Raw genomic sequence first — 26,462 nt, forward strand, 5'->3', positions numbered from 1 at the left:
TATTTGCACACTTCTCAACCTCTCAGGGAGTGTTCTGTCCGATACATTCATGCAACTCCACAGTCATTTGCATCATCTGTAAAGAGGCTGCTCTCTGTACTTTTTGACTCAAACATTTAAATCTTGTCAGATGCTAAGACCTATTTGCATCTTACGAAGCGCATAGTAAGAATAAAGATTTTTCATTCTTGGAGATGAACCGCATCCTGAGCGAAAGTCCGGTTTGCCTCCGATTGAAGCCTGTTTGTGGTATTGGTAGAATATTTTATCAAGCATATCTTTCATATCTAATAGCATGAATGGCTTTGCAAGGCAACCAGATTGATCACTGGCTCTACCTCGCACACCTTAAAGTACAGCTGGCTGGTGACTGACAGCAGTTTGGCATTTTTAGACATGAGGTGGGAGGTCTGCGATTCTGAGGCCGTGATCCCTCTGTTCTCTCTGGGTAGAATGTCAGGATCTCAATATGAAAGACTGCGCCCATTCTGTAGATGTCAAAGTCTCTGAGTCACTTTTTTTGGAGGCTAGAGGAACAGCTTGTGAAGGTAAAAGTGAAAGGTTACACAAGGGGCAAGCCTGGCCATATGGCTTCTCATCTCTAAAAGATACACGTGTGAAATCCCTCAAAGTTTTTAACATGACAGACTTAGCAGCGCGGTCACTTTCGAGGCACTGTCAAAGTTTGACTGCCAACCCCCCCCCCCCCCCCCCCCCCACACACACTCCCCCAACAGAGCCCCCCCAGAGGTACCAGAATGACTTTTAAAACACATATTTATTATTCATTTCATTCTGACCCCTACTGATGTCTCCCTCCTTTCTATTCAGCAGAGAGGTATTAATATTCAGAGTGCTGATATTTAATCCCCACTGATTGCCTGGTTTAATTCATATGACACTGAGGAGATTGGGCACCACAATGAATCCAGAAATCTCCAAATAACATTTCAAACATGCACTGGTAAAAGTTTCTGGGAACATATGTGAATTAAAGCGGGCAGTGTCTGATTATAACATTTATTGTCCATTTCCAAATTCACCACTTTTCTAGACCTATAATTTTACATTTATTTTCCAAGTACAAAAGTACAAAAGAGAAATTACATTTCATTGTAAACTGTTCACTTTCAGAGGTGGTGCTATGCACAACTGTACATAAAAACCACAGATAATACGAGAAATAGCATATGGTTTGAAAGTACTTCTAGATAAACGAAGTAATGGCATCTCTTACCTGTTGTTTAATACAACAGAACAATTTTCATACATGTAAACTATATATCTATTTAAAGATGTATATAAAACATATAACAGCTCTACACTTAAAAGCTGAAAGCTAGAAGTTTGCATACATTGACATTTTTAGCTTTTAACGATTTATTAGAATTGTGTTGTTTTGTATGTTTATTTTTTGGGTGGGGGTAATAATACAACCACTGATATATGTTAAAGTAATATATACAACATACAAGTTCGATGATTAAAAAAAGACTTGGACATGGAGTCAACCCCACTAATGTTTGGATAAATGTCTCTCTCAGTTGCACCTCTACCAGACTCTTTATGCAGGCCTCAGCCTGCCTCTGGCATAATTCTGGTTGGATATTTGAGAAATGCTTTAGGCAAATTTGGTTAAGATTATATAAACTGGTAGGTTTCCAGGGTCAAACTTAGTTTTTAGGCCATTCCGGAAGATTTGGTCCGTGTTTGGTATCGTTGCCAAAATGTCAACAACGCAGCTGTGGATCTGAGGGGAAAGTTGAATAATCCAGAGGTACTCCTCCTCCTTCATTATTCCGTCCACTTTGTACAGAGCACCAGCATCACTGGCAGCAACACAAACCCTTAGCATTATGCTACCACCGCCATGCTTTACTGTAGGTATAATGTTCTTTGTTTTTATAGGATCCTCTTAACTCCTCCAAATATAGTTAAAATCCTCACAGACCAACAGCTCACCCTTTATCCTGTCTGACCATAAAATGTTTTGCCCAGTGGCATTAGGATTATTTGTGTGAAGAGCTGCACATTTTAGTCAAGCCTTAAGGGGATTCCTTTAGAGCAGGCATTTGTTTCTTGGTCAGCAGTCTGAAAGCTTACCTAGGGCCACAAACTATCATGGTATCGCGCTACTTAACCCAACAAATTCCCTTTTTATCGGTAGAACAAGTTTATATTAGATTGTTTAAAATTGGGACACATTTGGGGGCTCCAAGAGCACAATGATCCCTACCACACATGGAAACTGGTTTTGGAATAAGACAGGGCTAACAAGAGGTTTCTGAATTGGCTGCAACTAAACCCTGCTCTAAGTTTATGAACTAGGCTTTAAAGATGAGTCTTTAAAGAAAACCAGCCAACTTAAAGGAACGCTACCAAATCTGAACAGAGGGGAGGTCAAATATCCAGCCAGGATTATACCAGCATCTTGTTGACACCTGCAACAGTGTGTGGTGTCTTAGCAGACGCATAAGGAACATTTAGTTAAATATTAGTGGCAGTGTATGCATATTTGAGCCTGTATGCATAATTAAGACTGTGAGGATTAGAGAGGTACATAATAATTGTGCATCCACTGTTTATTTTTAATGGTTTAAGTCGTTCATAGCGTTATTATTCCAACCAAACAAATAACAGTTAAGCAAAATCTCAGAAAGTTAACAAAATAACGGCAGTAACACCTGGATCTGTGTGAAGCAGCTTTTTGAACCCAACATGTGGAGAATCTTTGGATTGGAATGCTAATCCTGTCATTTCAGCGGCTACCGGAGGCGTAGCCGCTATCGGTACCGGAGCCGTTTGCAGTTCTGTGGACTCTCAGCCGGTAACGCAAACACTAACAAACAGACGGCTAAATAAACCTAGTGCTGTGTATAGTAGCTGTACCACGAAGTGACATGACGTAGTTTAGCTGCGTTTTACGGGATGATATGAGAACGAGGGGAAGGATTTGGTCTTGTCCAAGCAACTTATTCATTAAAAAAACTCATCTAGTTTAAAAAAAAAACACATTATAATTTTAGATTGAGTAGGAATCGTGTTGTAATGCACAACTGTCAGTCAGACTGTCCGTGGTGGTAGTAAATAAATAAAAATCCCTTTTGTTCTCACAAGCATAGAACAAATATATTTGGGTTGGAAAAGAGACGATGACAAAGCAACACATTCTGAGTCCTTTCCTTAGCCAGTGAAAGAGGGAACGATAATCACTGTGGACAAACGGCTTTCCCAAAATAGCCTTTTTTTCCCAGCAAACCTCCGGGACGGTTACCCGTCTCCGCCTTAACCGTGCCTCTCATTCACCAGTCAGGTGCCAGAGCGGCTGCTTGTGGTGTAATGCTCTTTCCTGGCCAACCTCAAAGGGAAATCATCCCCCACATATTCACCTGCTGACAAAGCGTTCCCATACGAACGGCGAAGGGGGGGGGGGACTCGACTCCCATTTTCGCCAGCATGTGAATACCAACCGTCGCTGGCAGATCCACCCTAGCGGCTCGCTCGCCCACCCTCGCCCTCTCCCTCTCACCCCCGTCACTCACTCCTACAAGCTTCCCCTGCCATGTGGCGAGCGTGCACGTGCGCTCCCTTCCCTCATCTCTTTCGCTTGTGCTCCATTAATCTCTCTGTGGAGCCGCCGGATGCAGTCAGAGTGAGCTGCATCCCCAACTCTAAAAATAACCACTCTAGTGTGACAGGGATGGGGAGAGGGGTGCTGGAAACAGAGAAGAGGGGTGTGTGTGTGTGTGTGTGTGTGGATGGGGTGAGAGGAGTACATGCTATCAGGCATAAGACTGAACAAACACTGCTGCGTTTACAACACAGTGGAAAAAGAAAAAAAAAAGAGTGTTGCATATTGTGTTGAGTTGCATCCACACACAGAGCAATTACAGGATTCTGGTTCTCCTCCTTCACTGACGAGAAAATAAGGGAGTGCACTCCCTAAAATTAGAACAAGGTGAAAAAGAAGCCAGCGTTTTGCTCAAGTCTCTTTCTTTTCTGTCTTTCTGCAACTAGAACACAGTAAACATCCAGGGGGATGAAATGCCCCTCTAAGACTTAAATGTTGCCAACTTCCACAGTATTCTGACTCTATAAGTTAGGTTAAAGTGCCCGTGTGAATGCCCTGCTACTTTTAGGCTCTGGTGCATTCGAAGCGTTCTTGTCACAGGACGGAATCATCACGCAACAAACAACTTCAGACAACTTCAGGGAACAGGCTGCAGAGAAGTATTGGGTAGCCATCAACAAGGATCTGTCTGACCATTTGCTTTGTCAGAAGTAGAGGAGTTTGTTTAGATTGGTTTTCTGGCACAGACTCAGGTTTCAGGTACAGTTCCCACATTTTCAATGAGCTTGAGGTCTGGAGACCTCCGACAGGTTGGCGTTAGCCTCCTCGATCCGTTCCAAAACCTGATTTAATGTGTGTTTGAGATCGTGGTCCTGCTGGGAAACACACGAGTGTCAGCGTTTACACAATCTAGCTGCTAGTTTGACACTTCCAGTTTAAGACAGGCACAAACCCATGGTGGTTCCCGGGTTGTTCCTGAGCATCCCACCAATTTGCTTTTGAGCTAAGGGTGCCAGTGTGGGTCAGATGTTTAAACTTGGACACAGCTGGATGTTACGACAAGTCAAGGCTCCCAAACAAAACATCAAAATCGGTTTTAGAAAGAAGAAATCTGGTGCCTGGAATGGCGCCCATCTACACCCTATGGAAAAAACAACAACATTTGGACACTATTTAAAAGCAGTGTCTGTCCCAGGAGAACAATTAAAATAAACTCTACCAGTTTGTATAAGAAAGCTAGTCAAATGTCCAACCATAACCATGGCTGTTGCCATACCATAATAATGTTTAACTCCCGGTTATTAAGCAAAGAATAAAAATGGTAGGTCAAATCATTATTGGTTCCAATACACATGTACATGCTGGTAAATAGATGAGGAGCTGATGCCTTTTAAGCCTCCGATGTAGTTTCCCACGTGTTCCTTGCCATCTTGCAGCCATGTGTCACAATCCGGGTGGCTGGCAGATTTAAATGTGCTTACTCCGCCAAAGTGACACGGTTTATCGTGTCAAAAATGAATCCTAACAACACGGACACCAAAGGGAGGTCGTGTGTAAACAACTCTGAGTTGCTAATACTGCACGACCGCTGGAGCAAAGGCGGGAACAGACAAGTCTTGTCCTATTTTCCTTATTTTTTTATCCCCACAACCAATGTGAAGCAACACGTTGTCGATGTAAACATAGCAGGTGACCCTCTAACGAGCCTTAAGCAATGAATGAAAAAATGCCTATGTTGATGTTCAGTACCAGGGAAGATGTGGGACAAACCCAAGTCTCGTTCTCGATTCATGCAGGTTTAACTTCAGCCATGCGATGAGGAACTGGTCCTACACACTCTGACCCAGTGAGGCTTATTTGTTACTGAAACCTGGGTCTGATCAAATGAGAGGTCACTTGACACTGATGTGAGAACATTTAAGGGTACAGTAGCTATCATGGAGGCTGTGAGTTGAACTCTCATCAGATTTTTAAATGCTAAATGGACTGAATGTATACGGCGGTGTTCTAGCCACACCAAGCTCTCAAAGCGCTTTACAATAGAGCCACATTCACCCAATCACGCTCACTACACTGCAAAAACGGATCTAAAAACAAGTAAAATGTTCTTAAAATTTGTGTATTTGTCCTTGATTTGAGCAGGTAAATAAGAGTATTTGCCAATGGAATGAGTATTTTGACCCCTAATGTAAGATAATTAGACATCCTGCACTTTAAATAAGATGATGGAGATGAGTTGCTCCTGTTTGAAGGTCAAAAATCTTGTTCCATTGGCAAATCATCTTATTTACCTGCTCAAATCAAGGACAAATACACAAATTTTAAGACCATTTTACTTATTTTAAGTTCTGTTTTTGCAGCATAGCGCCCACAGCTTCACACACCAATCGGTAAGCAGCCTGGGGTTTAGTGCCTTGCCCAGGGGCATGTCGACACGTTTAATCTCGTCGTAAAACCTTTGCTCAAAGGATCTGAGGTCGCCCCCTTAAGTCGGACTGAACGTATCTAAACTATTGGTAGGCGCCGTTAAGATAGGGGGAATATGTTCTTCTGCTTCAGCCCTGAAGCTGTTGTTTTGGGTTCAATTTATCAACTTTTTGCTTAGATTATGTTGCCAAAATTATTGCGTTAAACTCAGGTTTGACCTGGTCAATACAAATATCTAATTTGACTACTGCCTGTTGTTTAGCTGGATGCTCAAATGTTTGTCAGTTTTTAGTTTAAAGGACAGATCGCACACTTTGCTTCATAATTAATGAATTCATAATCCACCAATATAATCCAGCTATCCCTGCCCAGGCAGGTAGATAATAAGATGACTAAAGAAGGAACCTAAAGACGACGCTACAGCTATTACCTACAAGTTTTACCAGGGTCACCAATACATGTGGAGGGTTCTGTCCTGTACATACATTGTCGTTACCAGGAATTTGACTAGTCTCCTGTTCAGGGTAAAGAACCCCCTAGAAGCTTGGCGGTTTGTGGCTATCGACTCTCCAGAAAGTCGCTAAGCGCTACGCACGGGGAGGCTCACCAACCATTGACCCCCGCTCCACGGAGTTGCTGTCATTCCCAATTGCTCCCAGGTTGCTACCAGACCATTAACATGGGATTGAGAAAAATTTAGGAGCGAGAAAACTCAACGATTCAGAAGGATGACCCATTACTATTGACAATCTAGTGTACCTTGTATCGGTTAATGAATATAACGTTTTCTATGCGTACTTGAGAAATCCCCTTTTACCACATCCTTCAGCACAAAGGGTTTGGAAGATCCGGCATGGATACATTCCTGTTATTCAGATAAAACAGGACACTTCATTCCCCCTTATCACCGTCTCCATGCCTGAAATCTTCTGGCTACAGCATCACCAACACAGTAACAACTAACCCTAAAGGACCATTAGATCAAAAACCTGAACAACTAAACACAATGCATGCAAATTTAAATGGGTTTTAGTGTCCTGTGCCTTAAACTCTGGATTGGCTCTTAACAGACCACAAAATGATTTTTATTATGCCAATTATTAACTCTTGATGTTCATAGGGCCTCTAACCAACCTTCACAACATGGGTGCTTTACACAGGGGCCTGGTGCTGGACCCTGTTATGACCTCTAAACTGAAGACTTAGCACTAAATCAATTTCTTACGATGATATGCACTGGCACAGAAACTGTAACCAATGAACCAATTTCATCTTTTAACCTCAACAATAACCGAATTTATTCGGACTATAAGGCACACTTGAAATCCTTACTGATGATTTTATGTGGTGCATTGTGGTCAAAAACCTGTCGAAATGTGTAAGTATGACTTTTTCTGAGCAAAAGTTTGAATAAAGTTTGATTTACGGCACTGTGTTGTTTTGCTTAATGCGCCTTGCAATCTGGTGCGCCCAATCGCCTGAAAAATGTGCTTATTGTTGTAGCTTCAGCTGTATTGAGATAGGATCGATGTACTAATGTGCTAATATCTATCAGAGCTGCAAGTGGCTCTGTGGCTTTCTTAATATATTAAACAATTAAATATTGGCCTGTTTTATTTTTTGTTTGTTTGTTTTATTCTTCTGCTTTGTGTCCCCATGAAAAAGCACTACCCCCCCCCCCCCCCCCACCCTGGTAAATTTGTTATAGAACCGCCACTGCTTCACAGGTCCAAAAGTAGAACCCAAAACAATAAATCACACCTAAATCCACCGCCTTAATGTAAGTAGTCTCTGTTTGGATTTACTCTACCTTCAGAGAAATACAGTAAATAACAACACTTCACTTCTTTGGAAAATGTACAAAAGCAAGATGGACAGACAATTTATGTGACTACATTGTTATATCTGAAGCAAAAACAACCTGTTTTTTTGTTTGTTATTAAATATAAATGATTTTTTTTCTTGTAGGGTGACTGACAAATAAAAACTGAGGTAAAGATAAAACGTTATTAAGAAAAAACATGCATTTTACATTGCAACAAACTAAACGAAGATGACATGTTGATGTACTGTGTTTGACTGAGGTTGCCCAGATTTGGACTAATCTGGTCATATGGATCCTTGTCAGAGCAGAACCAGGTTCTGGTATATCCGCCTGAAGAGTCATTGGACACTCCCGCATTAGGCTACTCGGATGTTTTTATGGATTACTGTGCAAAAACAAACAAACAAATATATATACATGTATATTTTAGAAATACATAAAATATCATTCAGTATTTAATCCACACCGCCTTCTTCACGCCAGAATAATAATAAAATAATAATAATAATAATAAAACACTAATAATAATAATAATAATAATAATAATAATAATAATAATAATAATAATAATAATAATAATAATAAGCCAATAGGGATAAGTGATTTTCTAACTTTGTTCAGTAAAGCCCTGAGATGCTGCTTGCAGGGATGCTGAGCAGCTGGTCCAGGAACCTGGCAGCACATCGTGCCGACAGACACATCCCGTTAGGGTTCGGCTTACCTCCAACACACAGCAATGACATTTCTTATACGCTCCTTTACGTCCAGGCTCCAGCTTCTTCTCCAGCTCCCTTGTTGGCGCGGATAATCGTTGGCTGAACCCAGCCCGGCGGACGATGGGCGGCTGAGCTGGAGATGGGTGAAGCCAGGCGTCGCTGGTTTAGCAGCGGCTGCGGAGTCCGGCTGGCTTCGTGACAGCCGGTATAAAAAACAGAAACCAACCCCAAACGGGAGAAAAAACATCAACCCGTTCGCCGTCCTCTCGCTCGGGCAGAGAAGGCCGGCGTCGCAGCCCCGTGTCTCTCTTTCCGTGGCGTGTCTGAGCGCCTGCCGCTCTCTCTCAGCTCTCCGGTGCCCAGCTCTCAGCCATCTTGTTCAGCTTCAGCACCACCAGCTGCGCGGGCAGCAGTGACGTCAGAGCGCGTGCTGATGGTGTGGGGCTTGCCACATTACGAGCGCTTAAAAGGTTCATTAATAATAATAATAATAATAATAATAATAATAATAATAATAATAATAAAAATGTGAGCTACGTCTGTAGCCTCTTCTGATCTGATTTCCCTAAATAAAAGCCGTCAGAAGTCACCTTATTCCAGTGGCGGTTCTAGACTCAATTTACCAGGGGGGCCAAGGTGGGGCCAGTGTTTTTTCACAGGGCCACAGAACAAAAAAAATTAAACAATAAAATGGCAATATTTAATTGTGTAATAATATTAAGTGAGGCACTTGTGGCTCTGGAACGGCAGATTTCAGACCCCTGATCTAGCAGTTGAAAACTTTGGTCCCAGCTCAATACAGCTAAAGCTAAACGTGAAATATCTTAATTTTTATATCCTTCTTAGAGTAAAACTGTATAGGTAAAAGATAAAATTGGTCAAAGTGACCAACCAGTTATGGTTTCTTTGCCATTGCAAGTAATTATTAGAAGTGTATTTAATGTTATGTCTTTAGTACAGGGGCCATAACAGGGGCCAGGACCAGTTCTACAGAGGCATGGGCCCCTGTCTAGAACCGCCCCTGCCTTATTCGTCTTCCTTGAGCGTCTTTTGATGTGAGTTTAAAACCCTTCTGCTCTGTGAAGTCCTCAGAGGTTTCTTATAGGAACATTAGTAGCCAAACAAGATGCAACACGATGCAAGTTGGGGAAAAGGAAAGCAAAAACTAGTGAAGCAGCCAAGATGCCCCTTGCACCCATGGAGGAGATGCAGAGATTAACAGGGAAAAACCCAAAAAAAACATTAGTGTGGTGTACAGTAATGTAGTGAAGAGAGGCAAGATTTAAAGAAGGTGGCAGATGTCTGGTTTAACGTTTGGCCACATGCCACGCCCGCTGCACGGCAAACATGTGAAAGAATGGCCTCTTCACACCATCCGGGATGTAAAACAACTACGAAGAGCAAAGGGCGGCGTCACGCTGTGGTGATGAACTACTTTAGCAGGGAAAGGGAAGATGGTCAGAGTGGATGGAGAAACGGATGGAGCCAAATGCAGGGCAAATCCTGTGAGAGGCTTTCAATCAATCGGAGACCGGGGTGGACGCAAACCCACACCCAGAGCTACTACTGAATGCTTAAAAGCATAGTTATGTGTTGGTGTATCCGGATAAAAGTGCAGATAAGGTTAACTAAATTCTGTGGCAAAACCTGAAACATTGATGCTCGCAGATGATTTTTACCCAAGTCTGATTGCCCAGCAGAAGAAGAAAAGGCATACATCTATAAAGGTGCAAAGGATGTTGGAGACAAACCTCTCAAAAAGACTTGCAGGTGTAATTCCTGCTGAAGGTGGCTCAGAAAAATGTATTATATGCAGGACTTTGAGTTGGTCTAGCACATAAGATCCTTGGAAAACACATTGAAGTATGTGATTGTAAAGTGACCGTAAAGTGTAAATTGTGAAATAATTTAAGTGGTACAAACAATTTTGCAATGTAATTAATTTCATAACTGTTTACTTCCCAAATTTCAGCAGGAACCTGACAGCACAATTTCTGTAATATTTGAATGACAGGACAAAGTGGATAAATTGCATTGCATTCCATTATTTGGGAGGGTTTTCATTATTTCATTATCTCTGAAAACTTTTCAGAAGTTTTCAGAGATAATTGCACATTCAGCTTTGAGGAACACATAAATAGTGTCCTATTTGTCTGAGGTTGTAATTATCTAGAAATGCCTGTTTATTCTAATTATCCAAACGTGAAAGTCTGAATCACATCACTAAACAAGGAGTTAACCCATCTTTTAGAAGCCAAAACCAAGCTCAAATAAAACCTATGAAAGGGTCAACAGCCTCCCCTGCTGGTCCACTTGGGTTTTACAACAGGGCAGTTTTTCCTCCCCGTTTCAACTAAATCCCAGTGACACAATATTTTCCTTTTCTGGTTTGCAGCTCTTCAGGCTTGTGATTCAAACGTTTGGCTGTGTATTTTAAGTACATGTCTTACATCGATCGGAAAATAAGGAAAATTTAACACAACTTCTTTTGTTGAAAACAATGTGTTCAATATGATTTATTGAACATCTGTAAAAAATACAATTACACCGCACCAACATACAATGTCCTGACATTATTTGAAAGAGTACGTTGATCCCACAACCTGGCAAAGTGAAAAATACAACATTTTATACCCCAGCATTTAAGATTTAGCCGTGCCGTTCCGTTTCTTCTTTTGTCGATGCATTCTAAGGAAAATAATCATATACACATGCTGAACTGGATCTGCCACAAACCTGAGGACAACTGCTGATAAAAAAAACAAAACAAGAACTATAAAACTCAATTAGAGTCAACCTTGTTTGTCCAGTTAGGGTGGTTCTAGAGAAAACTAGACCTTAAGTTGACAAAATACTTGCCTGCTGCCACACAGATTCACATTCAGAACAAAACATGTGCAGAAGCACACGTCATACAGAATACATGTATCCATAAACAACAGACATGTAGACATGGACCATATGTGTTGCTCAGAAGAACTGGTACCATTTCCACTTCAGATTTGATCACACCCACATGCTCTGTTGAAAGGAACTGACATGGACTATTACTGTCATGAGTTCTGATGAGGCATAGCTGCGTGGGCATCTGGGTGGAGTATCCTCATAACTTCTCACTACAAAGAACACAATTAGGGACAGTAATAACAACAATATAAGTATAAATACAACTTTGCATATGGTTTTCAAAATATATACAGGTATCGTGGACAAAGGTGTTCTGTTCAGATCCGACCAAAGCGAAACTTTCTAGCCTAAATGCCAGAGTAAAAGCTGGAGGTGGCAGCGTCATGCTGTGGAAATGTATTTTATTCTGTAGGGACAGGCGAACTTGTCAGAGTTGTTGTGGAGATGGATTACTGGTAAATACTGGGAGATAACCTGTGAGGTGCTGCATAGAAACTGACACTGAGGTGGGAGTTTCCACTTCTAGCAGCAACATACAACCCCAGTTACATTGTTTAGATAGAAGCATCTGTGTTTTAGAACGGCTCAGTAAAGTCCAGTCTCACTGATAATGTGTGGATGCGGCTGAAACAAAGATCTGCAAATGTAGCTGCTGCAGAGGTGATCCGACAAAGTTGAATTTACAGGAATAGTCATATTCAATAAAATTATTACGTATTATTAAAAAATTCATTTGTATTAGTAATGTCACTCTGTAAGTGAAACACAGTATATAGATTAGCAGACAAATGATGTTTTAAAGCATTTATTTCTGTTAATTGTATTTTTTTTCACCTCCAGATAATAAAATCACAGCATTTAAGATTAGAATATTGCATCAGACTAATATATATATATATATATATATATATATATATATATATATATATATATATATATATATATATATATATATATATATATATATATATATATATATATATATATAAAAAACATTTTTCATGCAGAAATGGTGGATTACTGAAAAGTCTGTTTAATACCGGGTTTAAGGTTCTTTTTCAAAAGATACTTTTTATATGACAAGTCTTTAAAATACATGTTCTAATTTATTAAATATGACCATATGTATTATTAACACTATAGTCATTGTTTGGTAAAAATAAACAAGATTAGCAAAAATCATGCATCATTTTCCTTCTGCTTCAGAGCAACATGCTACTTTTATGCTGGTGTGTTTCATAAAATGCAGTAACCTTTGTGGTTAATTAAAAAAATCATCCCATTTGGCAAATCTCAAGAGGCAGGTATATTTTCTGCAAGGACCTACAATATATTAACCTATTTATGAATATATTTCAGATTCTGTTCCACTGATTTGCAAACTTATCTTGTGTGATATTCCACTTTCCATTCACATGCCAAAATGTAGAAAGTTTGGACATTCAAATGTGAAAGTGTAGCTCACTGCACAGCATTTTAAGGGCTGTTGGCCTACAGCTTTGGGGTTTTTCCTTCCTGCTAACAACAAGGACTCTAAGAAAATATCCTGCTCATTAAAAAAAAAGCATAATTTAAGCTAACATTTTTGCCTCTTTTGCTGTAATGACTACAGCCGTTTAAACATCCAACACTATCTATGAGCCCAGACAATCAAATTCCGATGAATGCACTAAACCACAAATTTTCCCTTTTTTGAATATTTCTACGCCGTCAAACTGACTGTGATGTAATGTTTACCTGTCAAGATGAGAAAAGACCTCGTGAAGTTGGCTGAGCAGGGCCCGATGCTTCTGAGGATTTCCCTCAAGGACTCCGCTGAGTCGACTCAGGTACGAGTCAAGATTCCCAAGAGACGCCGTCTCACCTGTACCTGTCGAGGCATTAAAAACAGAGCAAATAAAGGCGCGTGTTGGTCATCCCGATAGAAAATGTCACAGGTTTTAAGGTTTGATTCAAACCTTCCTAAAATGTCACAATACATCAGAAATGATTTGTCAGTGTAAATTGATATTAGGGCGTGTCCTCTCCTTCCCCAGGCAGAGCGTCTGACCTGGCAGAGGGACTGCAGACAGACTGTTGACCAGTGTGTGTTTGATGGCCAGCAGGTGCGTGTGGAGAGCCTGAGTACGCTTTTCATCCAGCCCCAGTTCAGCCTCCAGCCGTTCTTTAGCGTTGTTCATGTCGTTGATGTGGCGCTGCAGCACGGCATTCTGCTCCTCGAACTCAATGTTCGCCTTCCGAAGCCGTCGCAACTCCGCTTCTCGGGCTAAAAAACAAAAACCGCCAACAGAGACCAAGCGTTAACGACTAAATGCTGCGGTACCTAAGTCAATGTATTTCAGTGCTATCTTTGTAGGGCAGCTACATAGTTTCAGTGCTTGCTACCTTTATTCTGATCGAGGAACTCTTCTGTGAAAATTGGAATGTCAAATCTGCTTGGAAGCTCAGAAACCTGAAACAGAAACGAAGCACCGCCTTACAACTTGGCTCGCCAAGATTTACGAAATGTATCAAGATCAGTCTCACCTTTGTTAAAGACGATCCTGAGCTAGAGCTGACAACGACAGACGGACTATCTTCTGAAAGAAAGAACTTAGCATTATGCGTGCTTTTTTTTTTGCGGCACAGACGAATGCTTTACACGTTAACAGGTCTGATATAGAAGAGGTCGGCTGTTACCTTTTTTGATCTTCTTGTCGTGTATCTTGGCGCTGGTGATGTGATAGGCCTCGGTCTGCTGATACTCCTTCAGCTCCTGGGCATACTGCATCTTCTCTCGCTCCGCCTCATCCAGATAGCGCTGTCAGTAATCACGCACGGAGGAGTTATCGTACCAAAAAAAAAAAAAAAGAGTTTCTCACGGGAAACAACATTTTTCATAGCCTATGGTGCATTTTTCAAAGAAAAAAAAAAACAGTAACAACCTGTTTGTCATTTGCGGCTAATCGCGTCCACTCTGCTCCGAGTCTCTTTGTGATCTCAGGGAAAGGTAAGTCGGGGTATCGGGCTCTCATAACCTCTCGCCGCTCGTTGAGGAAGCGGACGTATCCTGTTACCGGTGCCTTAGGACCATTGGGGAGAACCTTCTTTCTTTTCTTCCCCTTTGGCCACCCTCGCTTCTTTGGCTGCAGAGAAAAATGAAAAACAAGACTTGGCTTCCAATTTCGCACAAGTTTGACTTATTTTCATCTACATTATTAATTGCTTAAACTGTGAAGCATACATTGATTCTTTATGGGCAGCACTGATTGGCTTGATCGAAATTATTCCTGCGTGAAACAATCATCAGTATAATATATGAAACTTATTTGCATAACAATATTCAGCCCCTTGGAGAGAAATATTCCCATAATCTTAATAACCTAATATTAAATTTGTTCTCTGTTCAAAACAGGTTGATTTAATTGCTCCTAAACTACAAGAAATATATTTTTTTTCCTTTTTAAACAAAAGTCGAAGAAAAAGTGTTTTCTAGCTAAGGAACAACTGTTCAACTTGAATTAGTTTTTACATATGCTCCCACAGTTTCTCCAGGAACCCTTTGACGCACGATGCTGAGCTGATCACGTGACCAAGGGGCTGGTCGGGAACAATAGAGCAAGAATGCTTTCTTTTAAATTGCGTGAACATGCGGTGAAGCCAGCCTCGGGATCACAACTCTTCTGCAGCAAAAAGTTGAGCATCCTGTGATAAATGCTGTTCTAAGGCCATTACAAAGACTCAGCACTGAGAACTGGGGCATTTTTAAGACTATGATTAAATTTAAGAGTTTTTTTAAAAAAAAACTTGCAGAAACCCTGCTGACTAGGATACTGGTCACGTCCTGGATGACTGGGAATCTACACCAGCCTGATTGGCTGCTACACCCTTCCTTCTTTCTGAAGGCCTTCTGACAACTCTTCTGATCCACCCGAGGTTTTCACGCTTAGCTGAACAGTCAGGAGCACAACAAATGTCCAAGTGGTAAACGGGACTGACCTCTTTCAAAAACGCTGAGTAATGTTTTCTAATCATGTGCTCCTAATCTGTAGGCATTTTAATTGGGTATACATGTGAGCGTTGTCCTTATTTATCCCCTATGAGAAATTACATTCTACAGAAAATTTACTCTCCGTTTTTTTTACGTTTTATACATATTGCCTGAATTCCTTAGCATTGGTAAAATTAATACTAAATATTCATGTGTTCAAATATGTGAGAAAAAAACAAAACAAAATAGGTTGCTATTATAAAGCCAACCGGGCTTTAAAGAACTGCCTTTTTGGCTTCAACAGCCATGAAGATGAGTGATCACGATGCAGAATTTCTTAGCTGCTGCAATGGTTTCCTGCGTGAATGTGTGTTTATCCTCTGCAACAGCGGCTCCCACCTCCTCTTGATGGTCCCCGGTGTGTGAAGCTCTGGGCTGCTGGGATGCATCACTCTGCTCTTGTTTGATTCCCCCCATCATCTCTCTCCGCGCCACTTGCTGTGAAACGGTGAGGTCGGAGCGATCCTGTGGAAATAAGCGTGAGGAAATAAGCGGGGAACGTGTGAAATAATGTAACAATATTTGCCAATCAGGAAGCGCGTCTTTAAAGCTAACCTGCCTGCTAACCGTTCTTTATGGCTAACGTTAACTGGTCGGAGCCACACACGCACACCACGAAATAAGCTCAATTCAGACAAAAGGGAAGCTAAATGCATCGATTTACCTTGGAGGAGAGCGATACTAATGTGTTGAATAAAGACTGATTAAGTAAAGAAAAACGGGAGTTTCTCTATATGAAATTTCTGAATACTTTTGGAATAAGCGTTTATTTCTTACCCCGATAATACGCGTCCCTTGGCCAAACAGGAAGAGAAGTGTTTCTGCTTTCTGATTGGCTGACATGGAGACTCACGATTGGCTGGTTGGTTGAAAAAGCCGCCCTCTCTGCGTGCATCGGAGCTAGTCATATTGAATAGGTTTAATCGGTGATATAACTCTATACGGAGCTGGGTTTAAAGTTTATGTGGTGCAGATATCTGACATAAAGCCTTACGCATACCAAAACTGTCAAGAATGTCACTAAACTGGGTTTATATTAAAATCACCTAATCGATTGTTTGGATGCATTTTTAATGTTCTTTTTAAAACTTGTTCAACGCTTTCACAACTAAGCCGGCCATTTTGATATTCTTTGATGAAAAAAATAAAAAAATTACAAAAAAGCGATCGGTGAACAATTTAAGAAAAACTAATTTAAAAATAGTCAAAAGTGTAGCTATTGTGAGGTCGGGTTGCGGGGTCAACAGATCCCCTCCAGCTCATTCTGGGGGAGCCCAGACCAGACAGTGATTGCTGCAGGTTAAACATGCTGGCTGCCTAAGCGCTAAACTGACAACACGCCTGTTTCTCCAATAAAACTTTAGTGATAGCTCGTTAGTGAAACGCATTGTACTGATTTCCCTCAGTCTCATCATGTCCGCAATAACTGCTGTGTCACACTTTTAAGCAACAACTTTCAATAAAATTTCAAGTTGCCCTGAAGAGCAACTATAATTCAATCATCTCAATTTTTTTTTCTTTTTAAATCCAGTCACTAAAATGGGTTAAAAGTTCTAGAGAACAATATGTTGGGTTTCTATGTTTAGGTCAAAACTCTCTAGTTTAAGATTACTTCAAGATGACGTTTAACTTGAGTGAGTTAGGAACAAACATTCTGGTCAGAAATGGCTCCTGAGCTTTACCCTCTCTTGATTACTGTCCCATGAGCCTGAGCTTTTACATGAAAATCAATTTTATATCCAACCTCCATGGACAAAAACCAAACCACACATTCATGCAGAAAAAAAGAAAACACAGTTCAAGTTTTTATTTACTTTTATTAATCGTTTACAATTTTTGTGGTCATTTCTTTATTATGGTCATTGCTTTTGGCAAACATTGGCGGTCGCTGTTCTGTACAGTTCGGTCCCACAAGATGCTTGAATTTGGTGGGTGGAGAGGAATGAGACGAGAGCCGAGAGGGTGCAAGACGTTACAATTTGTCCAGGTAGTTGTCCAATGCTGGGACGCCTTCTTTGAGACCCTTACGTTTGCGCGTCTCGGTGACAACAATACCAGGCTTGCTTGTGGGCTCCATGGGGTTTCCAGGGAGGATCTGCCAGTGGTCGAACACGCACTGTGGGAAGGCCTGGCCGCCGGTGTTGGAGCGGAGGTCAGCTGTGAAGCCTGGAAACAGAATCAGAAAACCCGTTATAACCTGCATATACCCTCCACAATGAGAAAGAGCACGTTATAAAACTTGTATTGGAGGGGGAAATAAATAAAAGAAGTTGTTGGAAGGCCAACATGTATATAGCAATTGAGTGATAAGAGAAAACTTCATTTGCAGCACTGGATCTGGTGGATTGATATTTCTCTTTAAATGTCCTTCCTCTGTCCAAAGCCTTATACTATAACACTTTAGCAACCGATTTCTGCCTTTTCATTTAACCTTTGTTGAATTCTGCTGTGTAAATGACAGAAGATTTCATGAGCGAACCTTCTGAAATAAAAACTAAAAATCACTGATAACTTACCAAACGACTCCATGACAGGCAGGTAGGCCTTGATGACGTACATGGGTGTCCCCATTACCCTGTACTCCTCGAACACATGGCCACGTCTCCGGGTCAGCACGCCGTAGATTCCACCCATCGCTGTTTCAGGGCACTTTAAGACAACAAATGTGTAAATTTAATACAAACGGCTGACAGCAGCATTAACCAACAGTCATGACTTTTCTAGTGGGTCTCACCTGGATCTCCACCAGGTAGACTGGCTCCATGATTCTGGGGTCTGCTGTAAGCTGGCAGGCATACAGAACTCTGCGGGCGGTGGGGATGATCTGACCACCTCCGCGGTGAATTGCATCTGTGTGCAGGGTCACATCATGGATGTCGAAGCGAACTGCGCGCATGTTCTCTTCACAGAGGACTCCCTATAAAAAAAAACAACATTCAGAAATGCAGAACTGATCTGGTGCAGAAAAGCCAACGGCGTGTAGATCCTCCGTTGAACCCTCACCTCCTTGGCTGCCCACTGGAAGCCAGCCACAACGCTGTCCTTGATCTCATTGAGGTACTGCACTCCCTTGGTGACATCCACCAGCAGGTTGGGTCCGGTTCCGTCGGGTCCGAAGCACCAGATCTTCCTGGCCTCACCGACATCCCACTCGTACTTGTCGGCGAGGTAGCGGGCGCGGGCCTTGAGCTCCTGGCGGGAGGTGACCTCTCCCTTCTCGATGTCCTCTGCCAGACCCTCCTGGAAGGGCTGGGCCTTCATGAACAGACGGTTGTGCTTGTTTGGTGACTTGGACAAACACATCATGCTTGACTCGGCGCTGACCGTCTCTCTGTAGGACACCACTGGATCAGATTTCTGAAAAAGGATATCAGCGTTTTACTACAGCAAAATAAGCCACGTTATAATCTTATCTTCAATTCTTAATGTTATTTCTTTTTACCTTGATTGGAATGCAAGCATGATCCTCCTCCAAATCCTTCAGGCAGATCTCCAGATGCAGCTCTCCAGCACCAGCGACGATGTGCTCTCCAGACTCCTCAATGATGCACTGCACCATAGGGTCGGACTTGGACAGACGCTTCAGCCCCTCCACCAGCTTGGGCAGGTCCGCGGGGTTCTTGGCCTCCACAGCAACTCTCACGACAGGGCTCACACTGAACTTCATCACTTTCATGTTGTGCGCCTGCTCGAAGGTGGTGATGGTTCCGGTCTTGACGAGGTACTGGTCCACGCCGACCAGACCCACAATGTTACCACAAGGCACATCTTCGATGGGCTCGACGTAGCGCCCCATCATCAAAATGGTCCTAACGGGATTTTGATAAAAGGCGTTACTCACACACGGGAACTGGCATTTATTCGTGAATGACAACCAAGACTGAACGCAGTGCTAACCTCTGAATTGGCTTCAAGTAGAGATCCTCCTTCTTTCCTGGAACAAAGTTTGGTCCCATGATGCGCACCTTGAGTCCAGTGGACACACACCCGGAGAAGACACGACCAAATGCATAGAAGCGACCCTTGTCAGTGGTGGGTACCATCTTTGAGATGTACATCATTAGTGGGGCCTTGGGGTCACAATTCTTGATACCTGGGTGCCAAATTTACAAGTGAATTAGAGGATGCTAAAATGATCAAAATTATACAAAACTAAAGAAGCTGTACAAGTCTCACAACCGGCAGTGGTTGTCCATATTCACAAACTCAAATCAATACTCAACGAGCTGCTTACCCATAGCAGCTTCATCATCTCCAGGTCCTTCATAGAGCAGCTCACAACGGTACTTCTGGGCAGTGACGGGGGAAGGCAGGTGGATGGTGATCATCTGCAGGAGGGCTTCTCCAGCAGGCAGCCAGCGCCGCATCACGGCCTTAAGGAGGGGCTTGCCCTCCTTGTCCTTGTCCTCAGCATCCAACTTGATGTCCATTTTCTGGATCAGCTTGGCGGCCTCGTCCTTCTTGAAGTTCATGATGGCATCGAATACCTGGCAGGAGGTTTAATTCATGTTAAATAGTCCCACATGGGTATTGGTCATTAAATTACTGGTGCACGCTGCACCCGCTCAGGCTGAAACTAATCATCACTGTTGGTCAGGTCAAAGTGAAGAAAAAGTAAATCATCACTCGCAGGTATAATCTAGTTACACAAACGTGTTAAACTCATCCTTAAAAATGTCCACATTAAACTCTGTACGCTTACCTTGAAGATGGGGTCCAGGATAAGAGCACAGAAGGTGCGAGGGAACTTTTTGCCATCAGCACTAATGGCGTTCTTGACAAACTTGCCGTTCTCCGTGTCGTAGTACCTAGAATAGACGAGCATCGTCAGTAACAGCCCGCTGTGCGTTTTTTAAACGGGGAACAGCAGCACCGTCTCAAACTGACCTGTCACCCCACAGCTTCTTCATCATGTCCTCCACCTTCTTGCAGCGCTCCAGCGGTGTCATCTGGGTGTTGCCTTTGGCAGCAAACTTGGCTGCGTACATCTCAGCAAACTGCTTCAGGGTGAAGGCCCAACCGTGGAGACCAGAACCAAAGCCAACGGTACCGATGACTGGGTCGACCTAGCAGACCGCAGAAAACCAGGGATTTCTGTTCAAAGCTGAGCTACACCAGCAGTCGACTAACGTTTAAAGAGTACAGGAGTTTGGATCTAAACCAACAGGTCCTCACCATGATGTTTCCCATTGGTCCACCTTCATCTTCTCCATAAGTGGAAATGATTACATTGACTGACTCAACAATACGCTGGAAAGTCTGGTAAAGGTCCTCAGGCTCCAGCTGCAGCTCCAGCAAGGCACGGTCCATCTTGTTCATCATCAGGACTGGCTTGATCCGCTCACAGATGGCCTGGCGAAGCACAGTCTCAGTCTGTACACACACACCTGGAACAGACGGGGCAGCGGTCATCTTTACATATCTTACTCAACGAGGAACAGACCTCAGAAGAAAGCTGGCCCATGAAGCCAAACATAATTTACTGCAATCAAACTGTATTATTAACTGAGAAAATGTCAGCACAGCTTCAACTTAGGCTTGGTAAATAATGAGGAATACAGACATGCTTCTAACATTTTAAAAGTTTGGTTTTGGGCGGACAGTTGTATATAAAAGTGAAAATATAAGAAAATCTGCTGAATATTCAGAGACCTGGATGTATCAGTCTTTTCCAGTAAAAAACTGGCAGATCCATTTACAATCATTAAACGTTCCTGTTCATTTAATTAGGAACAGATGATTATTTAAAAACTAGACTTTTTACAGAGATCCAAATATTTAACAGCCCAAACACAATGTGCCCACATTGCCTGAATGTCACCCTTTAACATCCAACATTTAAGCCAACACGAGGTTCCTCTTGCCAAGTTAAACGTGTCCTTACCAGAGACGCAGTCGACGACAACAAGCGCTCCATCAGTAACACGGAGAGCAGCCGTCACCTCGGAGGAGAAGTCAACGTGCCCCGGTGAGTCGATCAGGTTGATCAAGAAACCAGCACCATCTAGGGTCTGCTTGATGAAGGACATGTCGTTTTCGCTGAGCTCGTAGTACATGGAGATGGCTCTGCAGATCAGGATTAATTGGGTAGAGTGGCAGTGAGCAGACGGTTACACGTGTCACAAAACAAAAGCATTTAAGTAAAAAGGAGAAAGGAACCGACCAATAAAAGGCTCTGAATAGGTTAGTTAGCTTTTAAAGGATAACTATTCAGTGTCAGGTTAACTCATTTTTACTCAACCAAATGGGCCTTTACAAAAACACCTAAATGTAAGGGAAAACCATTCTTCAACTGAAATCTTTATTCTTAGAATTGAAAATTAAATGTATATAAACCATTGTTTCAACATCTAAGAAACTGGGCATTAAAAACCGTTCCTATCTAAATTCCATACTTTTTATAACTACGATATTCAGTCCCCTGCAAAAACCAGAGCTGCACTGGAATAACGCATGAAGTTTTAGAGAACGGCTTTAAAAAAAAGAAATCCGAATATGCAAACGAGGTTTAACCATGTAATAAGAACCACAACACTCACGTCGACTTGATGGTAATGCATCTCTCCTGCTCGTCTTTGCGGGTGTCCGTGAACCGCGTCTCTCCGGCGCGAGCTGAGGCGATGATGCCCGCTTTGGACACCAGCGAATCCGTCAGCGTGGACTTGCCATGGTCGACGTGCGCAATCACGGACATGTTACGAATGTTGGCCTTTTTGTCCATGATGGCACGGATCTGGTCTACGGTGAAGTTCACCTGTGGACATAAACAAAGCGAATTTAGAAAATCCCTAATCAAGAAAAAAAAGGAGCAGTTACTTATTTTTTTTCCCTATACTAGGGCCAAATCAAAAATAAATCACATTGTTACTGAAACCCTACTGACACGTGATCCAACAGAAGCAATAAAACGGGAAACCATGTCATGGAGTATTGGGTGTGGATCTTCATTTAGATCAGATATAGGGAACCATTAACAGCACCTTAAAATATAATAAAGACACCCTGTAGGCAGGGTGGCTCTGGGCCTTTATATACTGCTGACCTAATGTGAACTGATTGTGCTGCAGCTCCACCATGGGCGTTGGGTTTCCGCCATAGTCAGAGGTGACGTTATTGTTGTCTACGTCTCAAGTAAAAACCTGCTCAACGGCTTCTACCGAGGGATCGGCGATGTTATGTACGCCACAACATCACATTCCTAGGTGTAGTGACAGTTTAGTACACATTTTCACAAATACGCCGGTCAAATCTGTGACAGCCGGCACAATACGTCGGCATTCCTAGGCCACGTGTACAGACTTTGAGCTCGAGCTAAATGCTAACAGCGGCATTAGCAAAAATACCGGCATGTTCATCTTTAAGCACTAAACAACCTGTTCAGTACGTTTAAAATACTATCCAGCCTTCACTTAGATAAATGGTCATAAAGCTAGACCCGTGTCGCTGTTCTTATGGTTTTATCTAAAACTACAAGACGTTTTTTCTCGAACAGTTAGCATTAGCTCAAAAAAGCCGACACCGACGTTAACGCGTCAGGGTCCCAGATGTGAAGTTGTTTCAAGAGTTCTGGTTGTACAGCTGCTGCCGGGAGGGTAACTAGTACGTCAACGTCCGCTATTAAGACAACAACTTGGCATAAGTTCAGTCTCTTTCCGACAATGCTAGAAGCCTTTTCGGGCTAGCGGCAGGTTACAAAATGGGTGCCATTTTGACCAGACCCCATCAAACAAGATGCTGCCAAAGAGCCTTAAAATCTTGATACATTGTTAAAATTACCGCCGCGGAGAATACGCGAAATATCCAGCGACCCGCTGCTACCTCGTAAAGGAGTTATAAACTCACCATTTTGACGGATGGTTTGGGATTCTCTTGGTGGAGAAAAGAGACCAGAGATATTACACTGCCCACCTCACGAGGGCATAGGCAGGGAAGAGGCCGCTGACGTCAGAAAACTGGGATTTATACTGCGTGCGTCAGTCCTGTGCGTCCTGACGTCCCGATGTTACCTAACGTTACGCTGTGGCTGTTTCCAGAGGCGAGATTTCGCTTGATGGGGAAACGTTTATCATATATAAAACAATCAACTGAAATAGTTTCACCCAGAAATAATGAAAAAAAGCGACTGACCCATCTTCTGGGATCTTTGTTCTTTATTCTCTAATAATCCTTTACATTTTTAATGAGCAGCTATATTTATAATGGGTTTAAACCTGGTGGACTCTGTTAACTAACTGGCCACTCAAGTTGGTTACACTGGATTTTATTTGAGAGAGTCAGCATTAAAGGGGACATATCATGCTTTTCAGTTCTTTCTTTTCACATAGAAACCATTCCGTTGTGCTCTATATAAAGTGGAGCTGCAACATGTTGATCTGAATTCCTGTTAATTTACCCCCACGCTCTCCCCTGTGCTGAGGTGCGTCTGACAGCAACTTGTTTTGGCGCTGTCTCTTTAAATCTAAAGGAGGCACTTCACACCCCACACCCTTACAGGCAGCAGAGCATTCCACTTCCTCTCTTTCGGCCATTTTTGTAGTATGCTGCTATGAAGAACCAATGACTTGTAGGGCTGCACCTGAAATGTTCTAATTATACCTCCCAGCTCCTGTTCCTTGACCTTTCATGAGGTCAACAGCAAGAACTCTATTGTGGGAAAGAAAAGACCTTCAGACTGCTGTGCCGATTTTGGACAGCCTTTAAATCATACGTCTTAACATGACAGAAATGCACACGGATGATACTAGACAAATCCGGGCCTTCTGAAAATGAACTACAAATTTTTTACAAAGTAGGCTGACAAGGACATGGGGTTTGAGAGAGGGGGGAAGACGTGCGGTAAAGAACCTCAGACCGGCCTGCCAACAAAAAAATAAATGGACTACTGTGTTATTTTGTTTCCACTTTACAATTACTATATGCACTAGGTTGAGTTGGTAAGTCACATAAAATCTCAATTTCATACACTGGACTGTTAATGTGACTAAATGGGGGGGAAAAAAACATCAACAGATACAAACTCTTCTGCAGGCACTGTTGTTCATCCACCAAATTTAATCAAATCAGACACCAAACAACCCCTGGTGTGCACTGCTGATGACTGATTCTTTTTATAAATGAAATGGCTTCTGGCTTAGAAGGTTTTCTTCCCTGACTTGGTAATTCCCTTTCAAGATCAGTCCCTTCTGTGTTTTGAAACTCCGCTGATTGACTAACTGTGACAACAATGGCAGGAGTTGTCTCCTATATGACTTTAAACATCATAAAGAGATGATGCAGTGTAAAAAGTACAATTCAAGTATTGATCAAGTATTGAACTACACTGTGTAGCTGTACACTGTCAGCAACTCACTCAGAGAGTCATGTTTTCTTGTTGTCTTAGCAAAGAAGTAAGCTGGTGGGTGGAGAAGTGTTAGGGAGTCCGTCCGATCTCTAATAGCTGATTTGTGACATGCGATGAAAAATTAGGGAGCTGGATACATTGATTTCACTAGTAGACTCAAACCTGCAGTGGTTATACAGCTCAGCTCAAAACTTGAAAGAAGTTTTTAAAATATTACTAATGCATTACCGATATAGAGACAGGTACTGTAATACATGTATTGGTGGTGCTTAGCCAAATTTAAGAGAATATGGTTGCATCTGGTCCGTTTGGTCTTACCCATGTTCCCTTCAACCCCTATAGAAATGTAATGGGTCTTCAGACCCTCTGCATTTCTCTTCAAATCACTCAGGCACTGTTGTTAATAGCAGAAATCACATTATTATCCATCCATCTATCCATTTTCTGTCACGCTTGTCCCTTGTGGGGTCGCAAGGGGTTGCTGGTGCCTATCTCCAGCGTTCAATGGGCGAGAGGCGGGGTACACCCTAGGCAGGTCGCCAGTCTGTCGCAAATCACATTATTAAATATCAGGAAAAGTAATGTTTTATTTGCGATTTGCTATGAAAAATAAGTGGGAAGCCCTTATTTTCAAACGCGTAAGTAAATATTGGTCCAACATCCGTTTTTTTCTGCGGGACTTCTGTTTCAGTGCTTCGCTAGGCCAACTACCATTAGCATTCAAAATATAAAATCTGAAAGAGAAATTTTATTAATAGAAATTCATCAAAGCTTATTCATATTACAAAAACTCTATATGAATGTGACATTTTGTTGGGTTCTTGCTCATGTAGGATGAATTGGAATGAGAGAGCAGACAAAATAGCTAAAAAATCTATTGATATTATAAATATACCTTATGGAAAAGGAGAAGCTAAGACAATAATTAAAAAAGAAATAAGAATAAATAGCAGGATACTTACAGACAGACAGACAGATAGATGCACCTGAAAGTTATGGTTGCAAACTGCCAATTTACAAATAATAATAATAATAATAATAAGAACTACCATTATCTTGACTGAATTGGTAAACTGTTGCGGCAACATTTGCAAAAATTGCAGAGCAATCGAAGTGGCAGGTCAGTGCCACAGCCTGAAACTATCCATGATTGAGAGGGTGATATGAAGAAGTGTCCTCATATAACGTACGAGGACATTTTTAACTATTTTGTGTTGTCACTTGGTGCGGATGGCTCTGCAACGTGAATGTACCGAGGCGCTCGTCCACAGTGAAAAGTTGGCACAGTGTTAATAAATAGCAACAAGGATGACCTGGTATTCATGAAGGCCGATGTCCATTTAAGTCAAATCAAGTCCCACGTTCACTCTGCTGGATCCTGACCGCATCAACCGGCTCTACTGAGACGGCCGGAGTGCTCTGATGCTGAGGGTTCAGGGGAAGTCCTTCAGTCATGCAGTGACGATTTTATGGAAGGCAAGCCAGTGAATCGCCTGAGTCAAAAACATACTAGCTGTTGTCTCGTTGTGATTAGAATGCAGGTCAGTTCATTTTACAAAGATATTGGGGCTAAATGTTTGGGATTGAATTGATGTTATAATTAGATATCAAAATGTTCAAATGACCGCCTACTTCATGTTTAGGCT

At 42.1% G+C, this 26,462-nt stretch overlaps 3 protein-coding genes across 13 annotated transcripts in view; all 3 read right to left on the reverse strand.

Moving 5' to 3' along the window:
* Positions 1-8,938, reverse strand: part of unc13a (unc-13 homolog A (C. elegans)) — a 74,589-nt gene extending 65,651 nt beyond the window's left edge. For all 8 annotated transcript variants that reach the window (XM_012880928.3, XM_012880927.3, XM_036141350.1 and 5 more), the window contains exon 1: positions 8,545-8,938. In XM_012880928.3, coding sequence (XP_012736382.2) covers positions 8,545-8,566 — 22 coding nt within the window. In that variant the 5' untranslated portion in view covers positions 8,567-8,938. The remainder of the gene's footprint in view (positions 1-8,544) is intronic.
* Positions 8,939-11,022: 2,084 nt separating this feature from the next.
* hmg20b (high mobility group 20B) lies at positions 11,023-16,350 on the reverse strand. 4 transcript variants are annotated; one of them, XM_012880935.3, is made up of 9 exons: positions 16,254-16,350; positions 15,816-15,941; positions 14,371-14,571; positions 14,126-14,246; positions 13,973-14,022; positions 13,832-13,898; positions 13,497-13,712; positions 13,184-13,316; positions 11,023-11,655 (listed from the first exon to the last, which is right to left on the reverse strand). In XM_012880935.3, exons 1-9 carry the CDS (start codon positions 16,317-16,319, stop codon positions 11,643-11,645), a joined length of 993 nt encoding a protein of 330 aa, XP_012736389.3. In that variant the 5' UTR covers positions 16,320-16,350; the 3' UTR covers positions 11,023-11,642. The 4 variants fall into 4 exon arrangements, with proteins under 4 accessions (XP_012736389.3, XP_012736388.3, XP_035997244.1 ...); XM_012880934.3 differs by having other exon boundaries at positions 13,973-14,025; XM_036141351.1 differs by having other exon boundaries at positions 13,973-14,025; positions 15,816-15,944; positions 16,258-16,317.
* Positions 16,351-17,273: 923 nt separating this feature from the next.
* LOC105938951 (elongation factor 2) lies at positions 17,274-23,453 on the reverse strand. Its single transcript, XM_012880908.3, has 13 exons — positions 23,319-23,453; positions 22,016-22,230; positions 21,361-21,542; positions 20,652-20,863; positions 20,364-20,542; positions 20,179-20,284; positions 19,711-19,963; positions 19,374-19,569; positions 18,919-19,285; positions 18,480-18,833; positions 18,211-18,393; positions 17,993-18,125; positions 17,274-17,642 (listed from the first exon to the last, which is right to left on the reverse strand). Exons 1-13 carry the CDS (start codon positions 23,319-23,321, stop codon positions 17,449-17,451), a joined length of 2,577 nt encoding a protein of 858 aa, XP_012736362.2. The 5' UTR covers positions 23,322-23,453; the 3' UTR covers positions 17,274-17,448.
* Positions 23,454-26,462: the final 3,009 nt, after the last annotated feature.

Source organism: Fundulus heteroclitus, chromosome 9 (assembly GCF_011125445.2).
Source record: "Fundulus heteroclitus isolate FHET01 chromosome 9, MU-UCD_Fhet_4.1, whole genome shotgun sequence".
Taxonomy (NCBI): Eukaryota; Metazoa; Chordata; class Actinopteri; order Cyprinodontiformes; family Fundulidae; genus Fundulus; species Fundulus heteroclitus.

What these genes read in the sequence shown, in the direction of transcription:
- hmg20b (XM_012880934.3), bottom strand. Translation starts at nt 16,319, where the DNA reads ATGTCAGCCAATCAGAAAGCAGAAACACTTCTCTTCCTGTTTGGCCAA. An exon ending in CGACAAGAAGATCAAAAAAG is followed by an intron (nt 14,026 to 14,125) that starts GTAACAGCCGAC and finishes TCTTTCTTTCAG; the next exon opens with AAGATAGTCCGTCTGTCGTT. An exon ending in GTCTGCAGTCCCTCTGCCAG is followed by an intron (nt 13,317 to 13,496) that starts GTCAGACGCTCT and finishes ATGCCTCGACAG; the next exon opens with GTACAGGTGAGACGGCGTCT.
- LOC105938951 (XM_012880908.3), bottom strand. An exon ending in AAGAAGCTGTGGGGTGACAG is followed by an intron (nt 20,285 to 20,363) that starts GTCAGTTTGAGA and finishes CGTCTATTCTAG; the next exon opens with GTACTACGACACGGAGAACG. An exon ending in AGATGATGAAGCTGCTATGG is followed by an intron (nt 19,570 to 19,710) that starts GTAAGCAGCTCG and finishes TTTGGCACCCAG; the next exon opens with GTATCAAGAATTGTGACCCC.